This window comes from Saprolegnia parasitica (assembly GCF_000151545.1).
Source record: "Saprolegnia parasitica CBS 223.65 unplaced genomic scaffold supercont2.66, whole genome shotgun sequence".
Classification (NCBI taxonomy): Eukaryota; Oomycota; class Saprolegniomycetes; order Saprolegniales; family Saprolegniaceae; genus Saprolegnia; species Saprolegnia parasitica.
Window position 1 is genome coordinate 15,911 of NW_012156460.1, and position 17,480 is coordinate 33,390.

The 17,480-nt window shown below is 57.2% G+C and overlaps 13 protein-coding genes across 13 annotated transcripts in view; 9 read left to right on the forward strand and 4 right to left on the reverse strand.

The window, feature by feature from the left end:
• SPRG_21032 (hypothetical protein) overlaps positions 1-781 on the reverse strand; it is a gene marked incomplete at both ends in the record, with an annotated part of 1,354 nt that extends 573 nt beyond the window's left edge. Inside the window, 3 exons of the mRNA XM_012350542.1 lie at positions 47-229; positions 279-415; positions 466-781. Coding sequence (XP_012205932.1) covers positions 47-229; positions 279-415; positions 466-781 — 636 coding nt within the window. The remainder of the gene's footprint in view (positions 1-46; positions 230-278; positions 416-465) is intronic.
• Positions 782-1,153: 372 nt separating this feature from the next.
• On the forward strand, positions 1,154-1,813 carry SPRG_11459 (hypothetical protein; the record flags this gene model as incomplete). The annotated part of the gene is made up of 1 exon (XM_012350467.1): positions 1,154-1,813. The coding sequence occupies one exon, from the start codon at positions 1,154-1,156 to the stop codon at positions 1,811-1,813; it is 660 nt and encodes a 219-aa protein (XP_012205857.1).
• Positions 1,814-2,516: 703 nt separating this feature from the next.
• Positions 2,517-3,068, forward strand: SPRG_11460 (hypothetical protein; the record flags this gene model as incomplete). Its single annotated transcript, XM_012350468.1, has 1 exon — positions 2,517-3,068. One exon carries the CDS (start codon positions 2,517-2,519, stop codon positions 3,066-3,068), a length of 552 nt encoding a protein of 183 aa, XP_012205858.1.
• Positions 3,069-4,159: 1,091 nt separating this feature from the next.
• On the forward strand, positions 4,160-4,822 carry SPRG_11461 (hypothetical protein; the record flags this gene model as incomplete). Its single annotated transcript, XM_012350469.1, has 2 exons — positions 4,160-4,461; positions 4,488-4,822. 2 exons carry the CDS (start codon positions 4,160-4,162, stop codon positions 4,735-4,737), a joined length of 552 nt encoding a protein of 183 aa, XP_012205859.1. The 3' UTR covers positions 4,738-4,822.
• Positions 4,823-5,231: 409 nt separating this feature from the next.
• Positions 5,232-5,723, forward strand: SPRG_11462 (hypothetical protein). Its single transcript, XM_012350470.1, has 2 exons — positions 5,232-5,512; positions 5,563-5,723. The coding sequence occupies exons 1-2, from the start codon at positions 5,286-5,288 to the stop codon at positions 5,651-5,653; spliced, it is 318 nt and encodes a 105-aa protein (XP_012205860.1). The 5' UTR covers positions 5,232-5,285; the 3' UTR covers positions 5,654-5,723.
• A 380-nt stretch (positions 5,724-6,103) lies between these two features.
• SPRG_11463 (hypothetical protein) lies at positions 6,104-6,510 on the forward strand. Its single transcript, XM_012350471.1, has one exon. It carries the CDS (start codon positions 6,125-6,127, stop codon positions 6,434-6,436), a length of 312 nt encoding a protein of 103 aa, XP_012205861.1. The 5' UTR covers positions 6,104-6,124; the 3' UTR covers positions 6,437-6,510.
• SPRG_11464 (hypothetical protein) lies at positions 6,355-7,196 on the reverse strand (the record flags this gene model as incomplete). The annotated part of the gene is made up of 5 exons (XM_012350472.1): positions 6,355-6,635; positions 6,727-6,780; positions 6,834-6,956; positions 7,011-7,120; positions 7,175-7,196. 5 exons carry the CDS (start codon positions 7,194-7,196, stop codon positions 6,495-6,497), a joined length of 450 nt encoding a protein of 149 aa, XP_012205862.1. The 3' UTR covers positions 6,355-6,494.
• An 18-nt stretch (positions 7,197-7,214) lies between these two features.
• Positions 7,215-8,210, forward strand: SPRG_11465 (hypothetical protein). Its single transcript, XM_012350473.1, has 6 exons — positions 7,215-7,294; positions 7,343-7,453; positions 7,501-7,626; positions 7,668-7,785; positions 7,830-7,945; positions 7,989-8,210. Exons 1-6 carry the CDS (start codon positions 7,253-7,255, stop codon positions 8,082-8,084), a joined length of 609 nt encoding a protein of 202 aa, XP_012205863.1. The 5' UTR covers positions 7,215-7,252; the 3' UTR covers positions 8,085-8,210.
• Positions 8,211-8,683: 473 nt separating this feature from the next.
• SPRG_11466 (hypothetical protein) lies at positions 8,684-9,329 on the forward strand. Its single transcript, XM_012350474.1, has 6 exons — positions 8,684-8,734; positions 8,793-8,810; positions 8,875-8,904; positions 8,952-9,010; positions 9,063-9,086; positions 9,138-9,329. Exons 1-6 carry the CDS (start codon positions 8,717-8,719, stop codon positions 9,220-9,222), a joined length of 234 nt encoding a protein of 77 aa, XP_012205864.1. The 5' UTR covers positions 8,684-8,716; the 3' UTR covers positions 9,223-9,329.
• On the reverse strand, positions 9,269-10,466 carry SPRG_11467 (hypothetical protein). Its single transcript, XM_012350475.1, has 3 exons — positions 10,392-10,466; positions 9,758-10,299; positions 9,269-9,711 (listed from the first exon to the last, which is right to left on the reverse strand). The coding sequence occupies exons 1-3, from the start codon at positions 10,420-10,422 to the stop codon at positions 9,340-9,342; spliced, it is 945 nt and encodes a 314-aa protein (XP_012205865.1). The 5' UTR covers positions 10,423-10,466; the 3' UTR covers positions 9,269-9,339.
• A 545-nt stretch (positions 10,467-11,011) lies between these two features.
• SPRG_11468 (hypothetical protein) lies at positions 11,012-14,057 on the forward strand. Its single transcript, XM_012350476.1, has 11 exons — positions 11,012-12,542; positions 12,591-12,665; positions 12,714-12,737; positions 12,778-12,822; positions 12,875-13,011; positions 13,066-13,129; positions 13,185-13,292; positions 13,402-13,493; positions 13,544-13,721; positions 13,766-13,854; positions 13,909-14,057. Exons 1-11 carry the CDS (start codon positions 11,022-11,024, stop codon positions 14,000-14,002), a joined length of 2,427 nt encoding a protein of 808 aa, XP_012205866.1. The 5' UTR covers positions 11,012-11,021; the 3' UTR covers positions 14,003-14,057.
• Positions 14,058-14,289: 232 nt separating this feature from the next.
• On the forward strand, positions 14,290-16,098 carry SPRG_11469 (hypothetical protein; the record flags this gene model as incomplete). The annotated part of the gene is made up of 1 exon (XM_012350477.1): positions 14,290-16,098. The coding sequence occupies one exon, from the start codon at positions 14,290-14,292 to the stop codon at positions 16,096-16,098; it is 1,809 nt and encodes a 602-aa protein (XP_012205867.1).
• A 450-nt stretch (positions 16,099-16,548) lies between these two features.
• SPRG_11470 (hypothetical protein) lies at positions 16,549-17,457 on the reverse strand (the record flags this gene model as incomplete). Its single annotated transcript, XM_012350478.1, has 5 exons — positions 16,549-17,048; positions 17,101-17,208; positions 17,263-17,325; positions 17,377-17,395; positions 17,449-17,457. The coding sequence occupies 5 exons, from the start codon at positions 17,455-17,457 to the stop codon at positions 16,549-16,551; spliced, it is 699 nt and encodes a 232-aa protein (XP_012205868.1).
• Between the last annotated feature and the right edge of the window lie 23 nt (positions 17,458-17,480).

Sequence of the window (17,480 nt, forward strand, 5' to 3'; positions counted from 1 at the left end):
GCCATGGCATGTCCCGTAAGATCGTGGCCGGCGGCAAGTACGCGACCGTCTCGTGCGGGCCCGTCGGCAGCTGCAAGCCGGACGTCATCGTGGCGATGGGGGCATCCTCGACGAGCGAGTCACCCGTGTGCGACGTGCAGAGCTCGCGCAGGGACGCTTGCAGCGCCATGTCGACGTTGGCGGCTTTGGCCAGCGCCAAGACGACAAGGTGCCCGACACACTCGTCTTCCTACGTAATGACGTCCGATAGCACCGAGCACATGGCAGCAGTCTACTACCTCTTTCCGCGTACGCGCACCCTTTTCCATCTCGAGCTTGAAGTGATGGACGGCGTCGACCGTGTGGAGGGAGAGAAAGGCGCGGTGCGAGCCCCGGCGCGGCTCGGACGACACCAAGGCGGCCGTGCACCCGATGCCTATGGAACACCAGTGAGCGTTCAATGCGCATCAGAGACGACGTTTGCACCAATGCACCCGGCCGCGTCGTCGAGGGGCACGAGCCGCCGGCCACGCTCGAGCGCCTTCTTGCCCATGAGCGTCGCCACGTTTTTGCTTGAGAAGCCGAACGCCTCGAGCTCTGCGCCAGGCACTTGAAGGAAGTCGGCCATGCTCTCGCGATGGTAGGGAACGAGCACTTCGAGAAGCGTGGACGATGCGCCGCAGGTGCCGAGGATCTCGCCGACGGCGCTGCCACCGCCGCCCGAGACACTCACGACACACTGCACGCGCTTGGACGCATAGATCTGCTGGAGCGCAGCCCGGACCGTCGTTGCGGCTGCCATGCTTGCAATTTAATTCTCGCTTTTTGCCCAATCAAATGCAGCGGCCGTGATCGACTTCAAGTCCCACGGACAAGCATCGCATCCTCTGCCCAGGTCTATTGCTTGCAGCGCAGAGCGGTAGCGAGGCCATGCATGCGCCATGTGCGGCCTGCATACAAGCTGTATCGTCATTTACCGATGCAGCGGCGTGGGCTAGGCGTTGATCCCAATGCCTGATGATGGTCGCTCGTCGGCCTACACTCGCGCCTCCTACGACCTATTAGGTGGCGCCACCAAACTCTGCGGCCGTGTACATCCAGCTTTGTGTCCTTCGAACGCCTCGATGCAAGCCGACCTGGTCATTGCAACGGACAGTGCCAGATTCGTAGTTTGATGGGAGCCGACCACTCGACGCCACCGCCGACCAAGCAGCGCCGCGTCGCTATCCTCGGGCCGTCGGGCGCCGGCAAGACGACGCTGCTCCTCCAATGGACCCACCACGCTATCGTACCGACGCTGCCCACCGTCGGGTTCAATGTCGAGACCGTTGTCTTCGAGGACACGCTCTTCACGATGTGGGACATTCCGGGCCAAGTCGCGTTGCAGCCATGCTGGCCGCAGTACTGCAGCAGCGTCGATGCAGTCGTCTTTGTCGTGGATGCGACCGGCCGCAGTAGCCTCGGTGCGGCGCGGGACGCATTGCACGCGGCGTTTGCCGTCGCCCGTCCATCTCGATGCCTCATCGTGGCCAACAAGATAGACCAGCCCGAATGTGTCGATGCATTGGAGCTGCTCGAGATCCTTCGACCGGGCGATGTCTTTGGCACGTCCTGGAGCTACTGCGCGGTGAGCGCAACGCAAGGCGAGGGCCTGCGGCAGTGTCTCGCCTGGCTCGCCCACGAGCCTCTCGACGACGGCGCGCTGCTACAAATGCAAGACGACGACGACGACGACGCCAATGAAGAGGAGGCGCGGGATGATTGGATCTGGATTGGATCTGCCACCCACTTGCCCGGGTCGCTGGAGGTCTACTATACCGACATTCCGCTCTAAGCAGCTTGGATAAGACTGAGACTTATGTTTCTGGTGAGCAGCTTCGAAATGGAAGTGGCAAGCACGACGTGAAGCGACACGTGCATTCTCGACACTGTGCGCCGAGATCTCCGCTTCGATTCAGCCGACGATGTGTCGGCGCCGACCGAGGTTTTTCGCAGAGAAGACGAAGAACGGGTGCGCGGAACGTGGCTGCCAATGCCAGGAACTCGTATTGTGACCTGCTCGATTGGCAGGATTAGCCCCAACGAACCACAAGTCCTGTGGCATGTGCTAGTATGGTGAGATAGGGCGGTCCAACACTCGTATTATGGCTTCCTCGTCCTTCGAAGGTAGTACTACTTCACAGCAGGTTCGAATCGCGTACTACATGATCGAAGACGGTGAATTCACGGCTGACGAGAAGCTCTGCGAAGATGCAATGTCCCTGCTTCGGGTGGCGGTTGTACGCGGAGTATCTGGCGATGTGGGCGCTTGACGACGGCTGTGTCAGCGGTTGATCTTTTGAGGTGGGCCCTTATGATTGGCTGAAGCAAGCAGCCAATCCCCGACGAGGCATTTCGACACGGCAATCGGTGATTGGGTCCACGGCGCAGAGTGGTGGAGGCGTTGGATTGGCGCCTTGTAGAGGACCATGGCGCCAAGAGAAGATATAGGCGATGCTCAGATACCAAACACCACTGTCAAAGAGCAATAACACATCATGGGCAACCTTTACGCCAAGCTTCGCCACGTCATGGATCGCTTCGCAGGGACGAAGCGCCGCATCATCATGCTCGGCCTCGACGCGGCAGGCAAGACCACGATTCTGTATCGCCTCAAGCTCAACGAAACCATGCACACGCTGCCAACGATCGGCTTCAACGTCGAGACGTTCACCTACAAGAACGTCGAGTTCACAGCGTGGGACATTGGCGGTCAAGACAAGCTGCGCGCGCTGTGGAAGTACTACTACCAAAATACGGACGCCATCATTTTTGTGGTCGACGCCACCGACCGTCACCGGATCGATATTGCCGCCCACGAGCTCGCACGCATGCTCCAAGAAGACGAGCTTCGCGACGCAAAGCTACTCGTGTTTGCCAACAAGCAAGATTTGCCGGGCGCCATGTCGGCCAGCGACGTCGCACGCCACTTGAAGCTGGACCAAGCGACCAAGAACCCGACGTTTGTGCAGCCGTGCTCGGCCGTTGGCGGCACAGGGCTATATGAAGGCCTCGACTGGGTTAGCAAAGTGCTTACCCAGCAGCAGTAGCCTCCTCATTCATCTAGCCTTTAGTAGTACTAGTATTGCATTCCTATGACATTTATCTCGAGCATTTTGATTGGCTTTGATGGAGGGACGTATGTTGTGCGTCCAAAGTGATATGTACTACTTGTATGCAGGTCTAGAAGCTTCGTTTGTGGGTGTTGAAGAAAGCCATCACCATGGACAGCGCCGTGGAAGACATCTAGAAGCTGTATGTTTCTTATGGCCATGGACGGGCTCAAAGATGCGGGTCGCCACGTGGGATCAACGCAACGGTGTGGATTGGCCCACTAGAAAATAGAAGCACCAATCAAACGCGTTATTTTATGCACCACGCGGCCGGATTGGCTACTTGAAGATCGCGCGCCAAACGAGAGCGAAAAATGCTCCCAAAGGCGGCCCCCGGCACCACGGCCGTCGATATCGAAGCGTCGCCGTTTCCTTCGAACGCACTGACGACAACAAAGTCGCAGTCGCCAGCGCTGGCGAACGCTGTCGTGGCCATCAAGCGTTTCTAGAACAAGCGGCTTGGACCGCCAGCACGAGATGGCGGATCGTTTTGAACCATCATTCTTGGATCGCGTCCGGAGAGATTGTACGACGTGCTTGTACATGTCTATGCTCGGCAGGGACCTTCATTGAAAACAAGCATCACGGTCGCGCCCGATAATCAACCTGCGGTTCTTACGACTTGTTTTTTTGGTCGACTTAATACCACCGCTTATGTTCTCGATCAGGAAGCACCTCTTGTAGGGCGAGCCTCTTCCGCCCCACGCTTAACAGCACTTAGCGTAGAATGCACCTTCATGCGCGTTGCATACCCTGTATTGCGGCCCTCTATCGCCTTCAAGGCCGACACGCGAGACGTGCGGCGCGAAAGGGCGTGTTCGATTTTTTATCCGGTCGACGGTGGTTTCGTATCCGGTCAAAACGAAACCGATCCATGGCGGTATTAAATGCATACCAATCGCAAGTTGAAATTAAATTTCATTCTCACACGGTGTCGAGGCTGGTTCGAAATATGCCCTCGGCCGGTCGATCGATCACATTGAAATCGTCGACCGAAACAGCAAGCAGCAGCTCTCAGATCCTATAGCATGGGCAACATCGCAAACAAGTGCAAGACCAAGACGTCATGCGTCCGGCGGCTCCGCATGCTCTGCGACCGGCTCGCGTGGCGGGAGACGCCCCGCAAGATCTACATGGTTGGCCTCTCGAACGCCGGCAAGACGTCCATCTTGTACCAGTACAAGTTTAACGAGGCAACGACGACCGTGCCAACGATCGGCTTCAACGTCGAGTCGTTCAGCTACAAGACCATCTCGTTCACGGCATGGGACTTTAGCGGCCGCGAGCAGCTCCGGCCGCTGTGGCGCTACACTTTGACGACACGGCGGCCGTAATCTTTGTCGTCGACTCGGCCAGCACCGTGCTCATGCAGGAAGCCGCCGAAGTTCTCCATGGCCTCCTCAAGGTGCACGAGCTCAAGGACGTGCCGTTTCTCGTGTACGTCAACAAGCAAGACATTCCGACGTGCATGAGCGTCGACGAGGTCGCCGAGGCGCTTCAGCTCAACAACGTCATCTCGCACGACGTGCAGGTGCAAGGTTGCTGCGCACAAACTGGCGATGGGCTCTACGAAGGCCTCGACTGGCTTTGCAAGTCCATCCGCTAGGCCTCTCCATGTTCTCCTATCTTTGCTCCTTAGACTTCCTCCATACTCGCCGTTTCTCGATCTATCTATTCAATGAAATTCCATGTAGCGTGTGTTTGCTTGCTTGCATCAGTACGATGTTGCCGCTTGCGCCTCAGCCGGAGGTCGTAGATCCCTGCTTTGATGCAGTTGCCCACACGGAGCAGCCTCAACCTCGCCGGGCAGGATCAGTGGGGCAGGATATAGGATCGCAGACGCAACAGAGGATCGCCGTCGGTGCATGCACATCAGCCCATCTCGTACAGGTGGCCTGGCGTCATTGCAGCCGTCGGTCCAGCTGGCGGTGGCCGCCGGTCTGCCGCAGCTGCGTTGAAGCCCATGTCAATGAAGTCGGGTTTCGAACTTCGAAGTGTCCAATTAAGTGCGCATAAAAAGGCAGATAGTATCAGTACATAGAAACAACAAGTGTGGATTAAAAAAACGTGCTGTTCCAAATTCGAAGCGAGGAAAAATGGGGCTTTTTGTCTGGACGTCCTTATTCCCCAAGTCATCGCCGCCGCCGCAGCAGCATGGAGTACCGCAAGTCGAAGCACACGATCATCCTCGTGCAGTACACGGAGGACCCGAACTCGCGCACGTACCTCGACTTCGAGTCTGTGAACGGCGCCATGGACGGCGTCGTCAAGATGTACGAAGCCAAGCTCAAGCAACTCAACCCGTCGAAGCGCAACATCACGTACGACATCCAGGACCTGTACAACTACATCGACTCGCTCGCCGACCTGAGCACGCTCGTGTACGTCTCTGCAACATGTATGACAAGTAGCCTCATCGCGTGTATGCTAGGCTGGACCTCGAGACAAAGACATATCTCCCGAGCGGGAAGGAGTGGATCAAGAAGAAGATCTTCCAAGTTCTGCGGAATCAAGCCTCGTAGACGAGCGTGAAGAGCCATTTTTGACCCATTTTAACCTTAAAAGCACGCACCCTAATCTTCGTCATGGAGCTGGCGCCGCGCTGCCTCGTAGATGTGATGCATCTGCACCGCGATCATGCCAAGGAGCACGAAACGCACGACGGAGCGCTTCGAGAGTCGAAGCATCGTGAGGCCAACGGCGCTAGCGAGGAGCAGTAGCAGCCATCGTCCGGCGAGCTGGCTGGACGGCGCGGTCCATGGTGTCGAGTCCATCGTCGGCCCACACGAAGAACTTATTGCCGCCTTTTGGCTTCATCTCGAAAAGGCGCCTTCGAATTTATTTTGCTCCGTGGCCATTACTATTTCTCCAACATTAAAAGCTGCATACATATACCAAGAGCATTGCGTGAAACGAAATAAAATATGTGGGCACGCTTGCACCTGTAAAAAAGTAAAACCATTCAAGTACCCAAATCTTCTTGAACGGACAGCATGGCCGACGCCGAGGCCGCGCCGCCGTCCGAGTACGTCAAGCTCATTAGCGCCGAGGGCCACGAGTTCTACGTCGCGCGCAAGTGCGCGCTTGTGTCGGGTACGATCAAGGCGATGCTCTCGGGCCACTTTAGCGAGAGCAAGGGCGAGGTGCGCTTCCCGGACATTGGCGCGCCGATCCTCGAAAAGGTCATCCAGTACATGTACTACAAGAAGCGCTACTCGAACAGCAACGCGCGCATCCCCGACTTTGCGATCGAGCCCGAAATGGCGCTCGAGCTCCTCATGGCCGCCAACTACTTGGACTGCTAAGAGCTTCAATCATCGTCATCATCATCGTCCTCTGCTTCATCGCTCGCGCATGGCGTCGTCACACGACCTTCTTCTTGGTCGTCTCGTTGTCACAGAGCCGCATAAAGTGGGCGGTTTGCCGGCGAATCGAGGCGCGGCAGGCGTAGTACGCATGGTACATTTGCGCGCAGAGGAAGACCAGGTGCAGCACGGCGAGCATCTAGGACGCACTTCGAACCCACACCGCCATGGCGACGCGAATACCTCGTCGAACGGCAGGCTGTGCTCGGTGCCGCAGACCAAAAGAGCACGCAGGGCATTTGCGGCACGACGGTCAGAAAGGCAAAGCCCACGAGATGGGGTACCTGGGATGTCATGCATTGTACTACAACGAAGAACGGTATATGGACCGCGCTACCTTTTCCAAGAGATTCCCGCTGTAGCCCAAGTAGAGACGCAGTACGTCCGTGGGCACGTAGATGCAAACGCAGCAGATCTCGGCGTACTTGCGTATCGTCGACACATACGAGAGCACCGTCATCTACCACGGAGCCGCAGCGATGTCGCGTTGTGGAACAGCCTAGTGGTGGCGTACCTTGTGATAAAAGACAGCGATCCAGATCGGGTACGTGAAGGCGTCAAAGTAGACGTTGTAGTAGAGCAGCATTTGCAGCGGCAGGTTGACGCCGACTTCGGCTTGCTGCACTAATGGCCGGCGCGATGATGCACATACCTAGGCGCATGCATACCCGGGCCTACCAATGTCGCTGCGGTGGTCCATGGTAGTAAATATATCTCTCGACCGTCGTAAGATCCAAAAACGACTTTTGAAGCGACATGTCGGGCCTGCGGAGCATGGAGACGACGCATACGAGCACGGTAAGTGCTTCGTCTAACGCACTAGAAGATACGAACAAGAGTGTGCAGGTGGTGCTGCGATGCAAGGCCGTCGTCGTGGGCGACGCAGGCATCGGCAAGACGGCGCTGCTGCAAACGCTCAAGTCGAGCGGCCACGACTACCCGAAAAACTACATCATGGTGGGCCCTCGTGACCGTAGCAGAGCTCGAGAGTGGGGCCATTCTAGACGTCGTCGCCCGAGCTCATTGTCAAGTCGCTGCCGATTCCAGAGACGAATGCGATTGTCGAGCTCTACTTGCTCGACTGCCCGGGCCAAAGCATTTTCAACCAGCGCGAATTTGGCTCCATGCATGTACGGACGTGTGATACGGACTCTCTGGACGATGCGCCTAGTTTGAGGGCGCATGCATGATCGTCCTGGTCTTCGACGTCAACAGCAAAGAGTCGTTCAAGTCGTGCATCAAGTGGTACCAAGAAGTCGCCAACCCCGCGCCCAACCACCAGATTTCAGGTACGCTCTCACTGTAGTCTAATGGTAGGCGCATGATGGCGTAGGCGTCCTCATTGGCAACAAGGCCGACGAGAAGGAAGGCAATCGCGACGCGATCTCGACCAAGGAAGCCGAAGACTTTGCCGAGCAAAACAACCTCAAGTACTTCGAGTGCTCGGCGGTACGACACCCGAATGCCAGCGCCGGGTTCGAACCTTGCGTAGCGCCTCGGTACCAACATTGACGCACCCTTCCTGCACATGGCCACGACCTTTAAGAAAAAGTACGACGACCTCGCCGAGCGCGCCGAAAACAACTAGGTCGAGAGAGAGTCGACTTTGTTGCATGATGTAATACCTGTCACTCTAAAGCATCTCGAGTGGACGCTCTTCGTCTACAAAAGTGTGTAGCGATCTAGTCGTTCAAGCAACCATTAGTGAATGGCGTAGCGAGATCATACCGCGTCGTGGCCTAGCTTAAAACAGTATACAGCCCCGCGAATGGTATACATCCCTGCGAATGCAGAGAGGAGAGCGAAGGAAGGACCACGGGTTGCTCACTGGTTGCACGTCAGTGTCGATGGACCATCATTTTCTCTCGGCGCATACCGCGTCTTGAAGGTCCTTGCCGTCCGTGCTCGCAGTTTGAGATACCTTCACCTACTACGTAGTAGAAGGTTTACTTGAGTTGTGTACGATATTGTCTTGCGTCCTTGACTAGGTAGCATGGTGGAATGCAACAAACTCTCGCGCACGGGGGGGGTTGTTTTGAGTTTTTCCGAGTCCAATCGCGGATTTTGAGTTGAGTTTGAGGGCATGGGGCATGCTTTTAAAAGTATGGTAGTTTATATTTAAATTGGTATGATACATTAAATATTGAATAAAAGCACGGCCTGCGCTCCGTGGCGGTCATTTTATCTCAGCGACGGAAGGAGAGACAACAGGAACCGACCATGCAGATCCAGATCAAGGTAGATGTTTCCTTCCGAGGAGGACGACGAACTCATGGAGATGCATCATGCTTCGTAGACGCTCACCGGCCGCAAGGTAGATGCGCTTCCTCGCCCATGTAGGCGCTGGCGATGGGCCTCATGCGTGGACCGCTTCGTAGCAAACGTTCAACTTTGAGCCCGACAACACGGTAGAGATCCATGCAAGCCAAGGGAGATGCACGACATGGGCATGTAGATCCTGCACGTCAAGCAGGCCCTCCAGGAGAAGGAAGGTATCCAGGTCGATCAGATCCGGTACGTTGCCGCCCCTTGTGCGACGCCAGCTGACCGAGGGATGCATGACTAGGTTGATTTACAGCGGCAAGCAGCTGTAGGCCCTTTGACTTGAGTCGTAGTGTGAGATGCTCATGCGCTTGACTAGGGCCGATGACAAGACCCTCCAAGACTACAACGTTGCGGCCGGCGGTACCATCCACATGGTGTTGCAGCTTCGTGGCGGCTGCTAAGCCTGCTGCCGTGGAGCAGCCGATCGACAACGACACAGATTAGCCAGCAAGCGCCATGTTATCTCGTTCTTAACACGCGATTGCCTCGTCACTACATAGTACGGTCAGGACGATGCTTTACTGCGTCTGCGCTGCTTTTTCGAGCTGGGCCTTGATCAACGGGTCGAGCTGGCCCTTTTGCGCCAGGATCTGAAGCAGCTTGATCACAAATGGGATGTAGTTGTGCTTGCGGCGTGCGTTCTCGTGCTTCCAGTTGGCACGCTTCTGCTCCTCACCCGCGATGCACTGCTGCCACGACTGCAACTGCGCCGCGACATGGGGCGTCTGGTCTTGCTCGAGAAGCTCCGCAATGTGGTGTTGGGCGACTTGCATACGGTTGCGAACAAGCGCGAGGAGGTTGAAGCGAATCTCGGACGACGCGTACTTCTCGATGCGGCGCTGGATCACAGGCGTCGCGACATCGAGCCACGAGAGACCCGGAAGACCACCCTACGACCATGTCGATGAGTCGTGGTGGGGCCATGCAGCCACGTACAGTCGCGATCGGGCCCAAGCTCACGGGGCCAGGCGCAAGGCCATCGAGCTCGTACACTTGGCCTTGGAACGGGACGTATGCAACAAAGTGGTAGACCTCGTCCGAGTCCTTGGCCGACGGCTTCTCGTCGTCCATGACAAACGGCTCCGCGCGTGCAAACGAGTTGTGGACGGTGCGGATCGTGTCGCTGTTGGAGATGGCCAAGCCCTTGATGTCCGACGGAAAGTCGCTCGTAAAGCCTTTAAACTCCTTGAGCGTATCGCCAATCTCGACGTTGGACGACGCTTCGAGGTTGAGCAAGATGGAGAGGATCGCTTGCGTCGCGCACGCGTTGCTAATGACCTGCTTGGCGAAGAAGAGGTCGGGATGCACTTGGCCGACGGACGGCGCAGACTCGGCGCGGTGGTTGGGCTCCCACTTGAAGAGAAAGATGAGGCCAAAGACCGGCGCGAGCTGCTGGAACTCGCTCTGGTCGAGCGAGTATAGCTCCTCGACCTGGACGCCCTTGACGCCAATGTCTTCGATGAGCGACGTAAAGACACCTAGGACACATGGCCATGAGCGCTTCGTCGTGGCCGTAATGCTCGTCGGCGCGGCTGATCCAGCCACCACCGAGGCCATCAGGAGCGTCTACCTGGGTCCGACTCGATCGTGCACCAACTCATGCTGCTGCTGGCAGAAGATTTCGGCGTTGTGTGTGGTTCGCCGACTGAAATCGGATTTTTAGCCAATCCCATGCAGCAAAGTGGAAGATCGATCGTTCATTGGTTGATACCCGTTCGGATCTTCCCGGCAAAGTGAACGCTGGCGCCCTTGTCGCCTCGGACGCCCTTGTGGCTACCACGTGGGTAGCCGATAGCTTGGCATACGATCAAACTCTTGCTCATTTGAATCGCTATGGTACTGCGCGTTGTCTACTCGCTACGCCAAGTCGACTAGACTCGGCCCCTTTGCTAGAGCAGCATGGACCGAGTTGCTCCATGGGTCGTGCAGTAGGTGCAGAGCCTTTCGTGCAGAGCTACGATGTCTGCATCGGCGTGGAGAAAGGTGTTGCTCACTTTATTGGTAGCTCGGTCTCTTTGTACCTGCCTCTCTCAGCGCCTAGTGGTCTAACGACTTGCCCGCGGCTCCCTCGGCGAGCACATTCCTTACGGCGCCGTCGAGGTCGTTGGCAGCATAATTTGAAGCGCTAAATATCGCACGGGACCACTGGACCACAATCACGATTCGGCCGCAGTCGTAAAAAGTACTTTTAGTGAAACCGATGCAGGCGCCGATCGGTGTCCAGATCATTCAGAACATCGTGCCGCACCTCGGCACGCAGGCCACGTCGCTCGAGAAGGTGCTGCGAACGCTCTGCGCCAAGATCGAGACGCTGGAGTCATACATCAGCGCCATATCGAATGGCGTCACAGAGATGGACCAGCGCCTCCGCACGATTGCGCACAACATTGAAGGCTCGACAGACGCAGTTGACGCAGGCAGCGTCATCCACTTTCCGCTCGAGCGCAAGCTCAGCGAGCGCGCGTCCTCGAATGTCGTCGACAACATCATCAAAAAGTTTGGCCCCGGTACCAAGGTGCGGCACCACCGGCATCGCCACCACACCAAGGCGGCGACAGTCGACGAGACAACCCCAGACATGAGCCAGTCGCGCACGTCTGCGCCTGCAGTCGAGTCGCCAAGTATGATTCTTGAAGAGGACCGACGCAGTAGTCCATTGTCATCGAACGCAACCGGCGACACGGCTGTACCCAGCATTGTGGCCACGGCTGCTGCTCCCGAGATCGCGACACCAGCAGCGGTCGAGCCACAGACGGCCTCGGAGGCGACGTCTCAAGAACCCTTGGAAGCTCGTACGTATGCAGCCGCGGAAGGTCCCCTCCAAGAAGCCTCGGAAGCCGTGCCGCAGGCCACGCCAGAGAACCCCATCGAAATGGCGCCGCAAGTAGCGAGAACGACAGAAGCGCCGACCGACGCTGCGTTGGACGCCGCCCAAGCAACGGCAATCGCATCGGATACGGTCGACGTCCCGACAACGCCAATCGAAGCAGCCGCTGCAGTGTCGGCGCTCGACGACAACCAGCTAGCAGCACCAACAACTGCGCCCATCGCCAGCCCAGCACCCCTTGCGGTAGACGAAGCGGCCATGTCAACAGAGCCGTTGAGCGCGTTTCAGGACAATACGCCGGGTACCGAAAGCATCGTTACGGCGCCACAGACGTCGATGGATGCCAGCGACGTCGCGCCTCCGGTGGCGGCGGCATTGCCATTGCGGCGGTCGCAGACCGTGCCCCCGATGCACATGGATGCGCTGTCAGCGGTGGGCCTCGTGGTCGTGCGCATGCACGCGGCGCCCAAGGTGGCGCACGCCAAAGTAGCACCAATACCGAGTGCCACACTCGATACGACCCCCCAAACGGCGGCAGCACCCGTGTCAGTGACTGTTGTCTCGTCCCCAGAACGGAGCAACACCAGCACGGAAGCTCTCCCCCGGGTGCGGTCCAAGCAAGGATCGATGCGTCGCCTGTCATCGTTGAAGCGCAACTCGATTGAGGCCGCGCCGTGCACTCCGCCCTTGCGATCGGTTGACACCAAGAGCAACGAGAGCGGCAGTGATAGCTACAGCGACGACGATGACGTTGACACTGTCGTTGACGACCCAGTGAGGCCACCGACACCCAACGCTTTGTCTCGGGAAGAGATCGCACGGCGCAAGGTGCTTGGAAAAGCCGCGTGGGAGAAGCTGCGCAAGAAGCAATTCCTGCTGACCAAAACCAAGGGGGTAGGTCTTCTTGATGCAAAAATCTGGCTAGATATATTTGGGCGTTAGAATATCCTAACGACGAAGAAGAAGGACGTTTTTACGATCGCGCGTCGGCTTGAAATGCTCGAGAAGCATTCCAAGGTACGCAGCTGCCGTCCCATACTGTCTGTCTTCACCTTGTCACTGTAGGAGCTCTTTGCGGGCTCCAAGCAGGTATACATTCTCGCTCGAGTCGTCAACACATTTTGGATAGACGACCCTCGACTTTCACAACACCATTGCCGACCTCACGACGCGTGTACTCTATATTGTCTATAAGGAGAAAGAGGGATACAAACGCACTGTTGTAGGTGCAATCCGAACTCGCCGCCAAAGCCGACGTCACGTCCGTTCTCTTCGTGACGCAGCTCCAGAACGACGCGGAGCGCTCGATACAGAGCCTCCTGGACGACGTCGCAAGACTCCAAGCGACCAAAGCTGATCTTTCGTACGCCGAAATACTACTGGATTTGTGAAAGGTGCTAAATTCAATGCTCTATAGCACGGTCGAAGCGAATAAGACGCGCACGAAAGACGCCATTGACAAGCTCACCAAAGACCTCGAGGTACCTTTGTGTATTTTTTGTATTTTTGACTGTTGACAAGCGAAATGGTGACTAGTCTCTCCAACGCAAGCTGGGTGTGATGAGCATGAGCTATGACGCCGAGTTTGCGTCGCTCGAGACGCGCCACACAACGTGGAAGAAGGAGATCGATGCCCAGCTGCTCGTACGTTTATCTATCTATCTATCTATCTATCTATCTATCTATCTATCTATCTATCTATCTATCTATCTATCTATCTATCTGTATTGCGGTCATTGATCACAAGCGGTAGACGATTGCAGGCCAAATCAAAGCCAATACGACGCGCATCGAGGACTCTCGGCGGTCGCTCAAGCGCAAAGCGGATTTGAAAATGCTACATGAGTCGCGCTTCGAGTATCTACGTCGAATGCAGGATCGATCCGAGCCCGTAGGTTGGAAGAAGCCATTCTACACCACAAAGCCAAAGAGGACGGCATGTGCATTGCTCGTTGCTTGTCGTGCCACAAGGAAGTGACAGAGAACCCCGCCGAGAAGAGCGACGACGAGGCTGCTGAGGACGACAATAGCCTCCTCAAGAAGATCAATCCGAGCGTGCATGCCCAAAAGCAAGTAGCATTCCTAAACGTATGCATCATCGAGGTCGTCCTGGATAGGTCTATCGAAGCAGCGTGCCACTGCATGCGACGCTGCAGCACCTGGAGACATCGGCGACAGAGGCACCCATGTCCCCTGGTCCCTTTCGGTAGGTCCCCTCTACCGTCTCGAACAAAGCAGACGTGTAAATATCATATCGCAGGCCACTCAACTTGGTCGCGGGCAAGAAGGTGCTCAAGGCACGACCAGGCACTGCCCCGATCCGTGCCAAGGGGAGCAAGAAGCTCGATGCGTGACGCGTCATCAATGCTGCTACGTGTATGAAGATGGATTGTCGTCTTGTCTTGTGCAGAGGCGCCACGACCCATGATGAACCATGGTCGTCGGAGGTCCGTTTTGTTGGTCTAAACCCCGTGTCAGCACTCTATGAGATGACACATGAGCCCAAGCTCAAGTACCGGTAGTAGCAGTCGAGACGGCTGTCAACGCAGTCAATGGGCCATTCTATTCAGTTTGCCATCACGCGCCGACGCGCTTGAGTTGTCGAGGTGTCCAATTGAAACGAAGCGTGTCAAAATTAGCCATGGGCAACCGAACGCAGGCGCGACCGCCGCGGCTGCCTGCCTCTGCCCGGCGCATCATCCCCGCGATCGTCTTTGTGCAGCACTTGATCTCGGCGCTGTACTTTACGGTTCTCTCGCTGCTCTACTACAACGCATCAGATGTCGATGTCATGGTCCTGCAGGGTAGCTACATGCACCTCTCGGCCGGCGTCTTTCTCTGCATTGGCGCCCTCCACGTCTACGCTCTAGTGCGCAACGCGTGTCGGCGGCGACGGCGGTACCAGCTCCTCACTCGCTTTACCCCGCCGTGGACGACGCTCCTCTCCCCCAACTCGTACATCCTTCTATCGCATTTCGTGGAGGTGGGTTGCGAGAGCTACTTTGCCTACCTCCTCGCCGACTCGATCGTGCAGCAGCACGTCTCGTTCTTGTATGCGATCGTGCTGAGCGCCAACTGCCTCGTGACGCCGTGGGTCGTCTTTGTATCGGACGTGCGTCTCAAGACGCTGCTGCTCGATGCCATCGACTGCTTTGCTGGCTTTCTCCTCGGCACGTGCTTTCCGCTCGTGTATTTTCTGCTACCGCTGCTGCACTACAGCTTCTTCGGCAACGGGTTTGAAGACAACGACTTTGCGTGGCACGTGCGCTTCATTCCACCGGCGCGGCTGCTCGTCACGTCGTCGGTGGCGCACCTCTTTCTTCTCGCGACGCCCAGCGTTGTAACATGGTGCACGCTTCGGCGCGTCACCCGCGTCGTCAACACGACGTGGCGAAAGCGACCGCGGATGTCGGTGGCGCCTACGCGCTTGTATGTGTCGCCGGTGCTCCTGCAGTCGCTCTCGACCATCAACGCGGTCAGCGAGCGGCCACGGACTCTCCGCACCCTCGTCCTTGTGTACAGTCTTTGGGGACTTGTCGTCGCAGGCATGTCAGTGCACGCGACCTTTCTACGGCCGCCGAGCTGCCCGAGCGGCTGCGCGTATGCAGCGGCTCCGTGGTTTGATGCGTCGTGCCATTGTCTCTACTTTAAGCTCAACTGCGTCGCTCACGAGATTGCCAACAGCACACAAATAGACACATATCTCGAAGGCCTTGGCGCGCGCGTCTTGTATCTGCATATACAGCAGTGCGACATGCCGATGGGCCTCACGGAAGCGACGCTGCGGCAATTTCCCAGCCTCTATGCGCTCCGTCTCGAGATGACGCAGCTCCGCGCCTGGAACGTTCCGAGCGCGGCGCTTCCGTCGACGCTGATGCGGTTTGAGGTGCGGTACAGTGCGCTGGCGACGGTGCCGCAGATCCTGTACGACCCCGCCGCGAGCCTCAAGTGGGTCTACCTCATTGGCTCGCAGCTCCACGACGTGCCTGACGATGTACGGTGGCGAAATCTGATTTCGATCTGGCTAAGCGAAGGCACGTTTACGCGTGTGCCACCGCACATTCTGCGCTTGAACCAGATAGAGGTTCTGGCGATGGACCGCAACCAGATCGATTCACTCCCAGACACCATGGCGACGAGTCTCCCTAGTCTCTTGTGGCTCTACATGGAGAGTAATGCGCTCACGAGCTTTCCGGCGTCGCTGGTGACACCGAGGCGTCACTTGTACTTTGGTGGCAACCCAATTGCAGAGATTCCAAGCAACAGCTCGAGCGCCCGCCTCCATATGGCCGGCTCTACCTACTGCAGTGCGCAAGGAGCTCATGGCGTCGGCTGTCACACGCTCTGCGCCCCTGGCTGCTCGGCGATGCTGCTCCAAAACTACCTCTGTGACCGTCCGTGCAACGTCTCGGCGTGCGCGTACGACGCCGGCGACTGTCTCTGGCAATAACAGACATCGTCGTCTTCGAGAGAGTGGACAAATGTTGCAAAAAGCCTCAATAAATGTTGCTATTTGCGATTTCCACCCAAACCTCGGCGTCGCGGAAAGGGTTCAAAAACACACAATTGGGCGCCTCGTCACGCTCCTTGTCGCGTCACGGGCAAGCGCCAAGTACACATTCTCTGTTGGCGCCAAGAATAGTGCAATGCGATCGTCGCTGCAATGCAACGCGAGTCGTGTTGTCCACGCTCCGTATCACCAACTACGGGGCGAACCGATGTGCCCGGCACGATGTCGAAACCACGACTAGAGGCATTGTAGTCTTTGGTGGTGAATTGCACGCATTGCATTGCTATGCATTTTTGTCATCATTGCTATGCATTTTTGTCATCAGTGCTATGCATTCATTATTGTCTGCATTGCGACGTGATCGTGGTAGGAATCTGCCGTCGTTGGACGCTACGCCGCGTCGACCCACGACTTGATGAGCGTCGAGTCGTATGAGACGGTGAGAATCTTGGTCGCCGAGGCAAACGCGACTCCCGTCATGCGATCGTCGCCGGCGCGGTGCGTGTGCTCGAGCTCGAAGCGGAGACTCGGGGCGCCCGCATCGTCCTTGAGCTTCCACACGTGCAGATAGCCGTCTTCGCCGACCGTCACGACGCGGTCGTCGTGCGTGTCGAGCGCCGAGAGGTGGCGCGTGTGTGCGCCGACATCGGCGGAAATCATGCCATCGTGCATGTCGACGAGCCGCAGCTTCCCCGTCGTATCGCCCGTGAGCACCCAGCGCGTCTGGAAGCATCGGAGGCTTGTGGTCGGAAACGAAGTGCCTTGGATCACATGCTTCTTCTCGAGCCCCGATGCCTCGACGCTCCAGACGATCAGCGTGCCGTCGTCGTCGCTACTGACAGCCATCGGTTCCTTGGCGCTGCCATTGGCTCCCACCGCCTGCACGGCCGCTATATATAAGAAGGATCAACATGGCCCAATGTCGTTTCAACGAGACTCTACCGTCGTGGCCCGAGACGGTTGAGTGGAGCTGGAAGTCCGAGTAGTCGCTACCTTTGGCCTCACCCGCCGACGTTTGCGACAACATGTAGAGCTTGCCGAGCGACGAGCCTACGCGACGGCAAGGTTGCGCTATCGTTGCAAGAGGCACAGGCGTTTGACTACCGACGAGGATCGACTTGGTCGTGGTCTCGGCGCAGATCCCACGGCAAAATTGATACTCGCCCTCTGCATCATCTTTCGTGTGACATCACGGTTGGGGATAGAAGACGACGGTACCGCTGCTGCTGGCCGCCTCCTTGGTCAGCGCCAGCGAAAAGTCAAGTGTTCACCGAGAAGGTCCAGATCTACATGCTCCATCGATGCGTCGAGTATATCGTCAC

Bases quoted from the DNA above. Each gene is read 5' to 3' on its own strand.
- SPRG_11462 (XM_012350470.1), top strand. From the start codon at position 5,286: ATGGAGTACCGCAAGTCGAAGCACACGATCATCCTCGTGCAGTACACG. The intron at 5,513-5,562 runs GTACGTCTCTGC...CGTGTATGCTAG, and splicing joins GCCGACCTGAGCACGCTCGT to GCTGGACCTCGAGACAAAGA.
- SPRG_11465 (XM_012350473.1), top strand. From the start codon at position 7,253: ATGTCGGGCCTGCGGAGCATGGAGACGACGCATACGAGCACG. The intron at 7,295-7,342 runs GTAAGTGCTTCG...AAGAGTGTGCAG, and splicing joins AGACGACGCATACGAGCACG to GTGGTGCTGCGATGCAAGGC. The intron at 7,454-7,500 runs GTGGGCCCTCGT...GGGCCATTCTAG, and splicing joins ACCCGAAAAACTACATCATG to ACGTCGTCGCCCGAGCTCAT.
- SPRG_11466 (XM_012350474.1), top strand. The intron at 8,905-8,951 runs GTAGAGATCCAT...ATGGGCATGTAG, and splicing joins ACTTTGAGCCCGACAACACG to ATCCTGCACGTCAAGCAGGC. The intron at 9,087-9,137 runs GTAGGCCCTTTG...GCGCTTGACTAG, and splicing joins ATTTACAGCGGCAAGCAGCT to GGCCGATGACAAGACCCTCC.
- SPRG_11467 (XM_012350475.1), bottom strand. From the start codon at position 10,422: ATGAGTTGGTGCACGATCGAGTCGGACCCAG. The intron at 10,300-10,391 runs GTAGACGCTCCT...CATGTGTCCTAG, and splicing joins CACGATCGAGTCGGACCCAG to GTGTCTTTACGTCGCTCATC. The intron at 9,712-9,757 runs GTACGTGGCTGC...ACATGGTCGTAG, and splicing joins GCTTGGGCCCGATCGCGACT to GGTGGTCTTCCGGGTCTCTC.
- SPRG_11468 (XM_012350476.1), top strand. From the start codon at position 11,022: ATGCAGGCGCCGATCGGTGTCCAGATCATTCAGAACATCGTGCCGCAC. The intron at 12,666-12,713 runs GTACGCAGCTGC...TTGTCACTGTAG, and splicing joins TGCTCGAGAAGCATTCCAAG to GAGCTCTTTGCGGGCTCCAA. The intron at 13,130-13,184 runs GTACCTTTGTGT...AATGGTGACTAG, and splicing joins AGCTCACCAAAGACCTCGAG to TCTCTCCAACGCAAGCTGGG.
- SPRG_11463 (XM_012350471.1), top strand. From the start codon at position 6,125: ATGGCCGACGCCGAGGCCGCGCCGCCGTCCGAGTACGTCAAGCTCATT.